The sequence below is a fragment of the Helianthus annuus genome, chromosome 13, assembly GCF_002127325.2.
Source record: "Helianthus annuus cultivar XRQ/B chromosome 13, HanXRQr2.0-SUNRISE, whole genome shotgun sequence".
Classification (NCBI taxonomy): Eukaryota; Viridiplantae; Streptophyta; class Magnoliopsida; order Asterales; family Asteraceae; genus Helianthus; species Helianthus annuus.
Window position 1 is genome coordinate 19,168,813 of NC_035445.2, and position 2,072 is coordinate 19,170,884.

Below are 2,072 nucleotides of genomic sequence, written 5' to 3' on the forward strand. Positions count from 1 at the left end.
TAGTTATGGGTAAGTTTCTTCTTGACGACTTTTATGTTACTGTATTGTTTGATTCGGGTGCGGATGCAAGTTATGTGTCTTTGAAAGTTAGCCAAATGTTAAAACGTGCACCAACTCCCCTAAACACCAAACATGTCGTAGAGTTAGCTAATGGTAAAAGTCTAGAGGCCACACACATAGTTCAGGGTTGTAATCTTATCCTCGCTGGTCAAACTTTCTCCATCGACCTCATTCCTATAGTTCTTGGTAGTTTTGACATCGTCATTGGTATGGATTGGTTATCCCAGCAACAAGCAGAGATCCTATGCAAGGAGAAGATAGTTTTTATTCCCCGTCCTGGTAAAGAACCTCTCGAAGTTCAAGGTGACAAGAGTGGTGCTGTGGTTGGCATCATCTCCTTCCTAAAGGCTCAGAAATGTTTACGAAAGGGTCACACTGCCATTTTGGCACTAGTTACTGATGCATCAACGAAAGAGAAAAGAATAGAGGATATCCCAGTTGTACGCGAATTTCCTCAAGTGTTTCCTAAAGATTTACCTGGTCTACCGCCTCATCGCCAGGTCGAATTCCAGATTGAACTAGCCCCTGGAGCAGCACCCATAGCTCGCGCACCGTATCGTTTTTTTTGGGTAAAGGGTTACCCCGGTGATTCTGTATATTCACAACCAAAAAACTCAAGTAGTGTAGATAGTCTACACTAGTTCAATCATGGGACATGCCCCATGAAAGTAAAACAAATGGAAAAAACAAATAAACACCACCAAACAAAAAAACAACTAGACTAGACACTAGCACAAAAACGAAACACTACTCAATCAGCCAACATCTTCAAGCAGATCAGCTCCACTAATCCCCCAATCACCTAGAAGCCTTCTGACATTGTCACAGTTCTTTAGCTTCGCTCCCATTAATTTATACCGGACCTGTTGAATAATAAGTTCAATAATAGCTTCTGGAGGTCTCAACTCATTCTTGAATAATCTAGCATTACGCTCCTGCCAGATGAAATAAGCAGTGGCCGCTACCAATAACCTTGCAACATAGTTCCTAGCTGACTTCGACCTGGACCGAACTACTAGCCAATTAACAATGTCCTCCCATTTGGATTGAACCGACTCCATACCCGCTTTATGTCTAACTTTGTGCCAAATCTGATCCGAGAATTTACACTCGAAGAACAGATGATTATGAGAATCATGATTGGCATAACAAAGCAAACAACACATCATGTTCATGTTTTTTCTCCGCGAGAAATCCCAGCTCAAAATCTTATCCTGAGTAAGTAACTTACGCCTCATAATATGCCACATTAAAAACGCATGTCGAGGGATGCATTGGCCGAACCAAACAATACGACACCACTCTACCTCCAACTCTCGATGTCTAAAAGAATCCCAAGCTCGAGCCGTAGAAAAATCATGAAGAAGATCCCCTTGTCGCCAAAAGAGTTTATCATCCTTATTCTGCTGAATAGACAAGATATCGAGCTGATTAAGGGCCGGAACTCGATCTCTCCACTCATTCGGCCAACCCCACGAAGACTCCAAGAAAATACCAGCCACTTTAGCATCCAAACTGAAACCTGCATTCGCAATAAGTCTCGGGGAAAAAAACTGAATCAACGGACCAATATTATTCCACGAATTGAACCAAGCTGATGTCGATAACCCACTCCCAATTTCTGACCAAACAAAACTCCTCATATCCGGGCGAAGTTGAAGAATTTTCCTCCACGACCAGCAGCAAGAAGAAGGGATATTACAAGCCCAGAAACTTTTACCTCTTAATCTGTACGAATGCACCCACTCAACCCATAAGGATTCACGCTTAGAAAGAATGCTCCATAATGCGCTGACATAAGGGCTTTGTTAACATCACCAATACGACGAATCCCTAACCCACCCTCATACTTAGGAACACAAACTGTTTTCCAAGAAACCTTAGCCCTGTCCTTCTGAAACGAATTGTCATGAGACCATAGAAAATTGCGCATCAAAGCTTCCAATTTAGAAATAACCCGAGCAGGCAAGATAAACACAGACGACCAGTAAATATGCAGGGAGGACAAAACA

The 2,072-nt window shown here is 42.4% G+C and overlaps 1 protein-coding gene across 1 annotated transcript; it reads right to left on the reverse strand.

Annotated features, from left to right (window-relative positions):
- Positions 1–815: 815 nt before the first annotated feature.
- LOC110900447 lies at positions 816–1,703 on the reverse strand. The gene has a single exon (XM_022147335.1). It carries the CDS (start codon positions 1,701–1,703, stop codon positions 816–818), a length of 888 nt encoding a protein of 295 aa, XP_022003027.1.
- Positions 1,704–2,072: the final 369 nt, after the last annotated feature.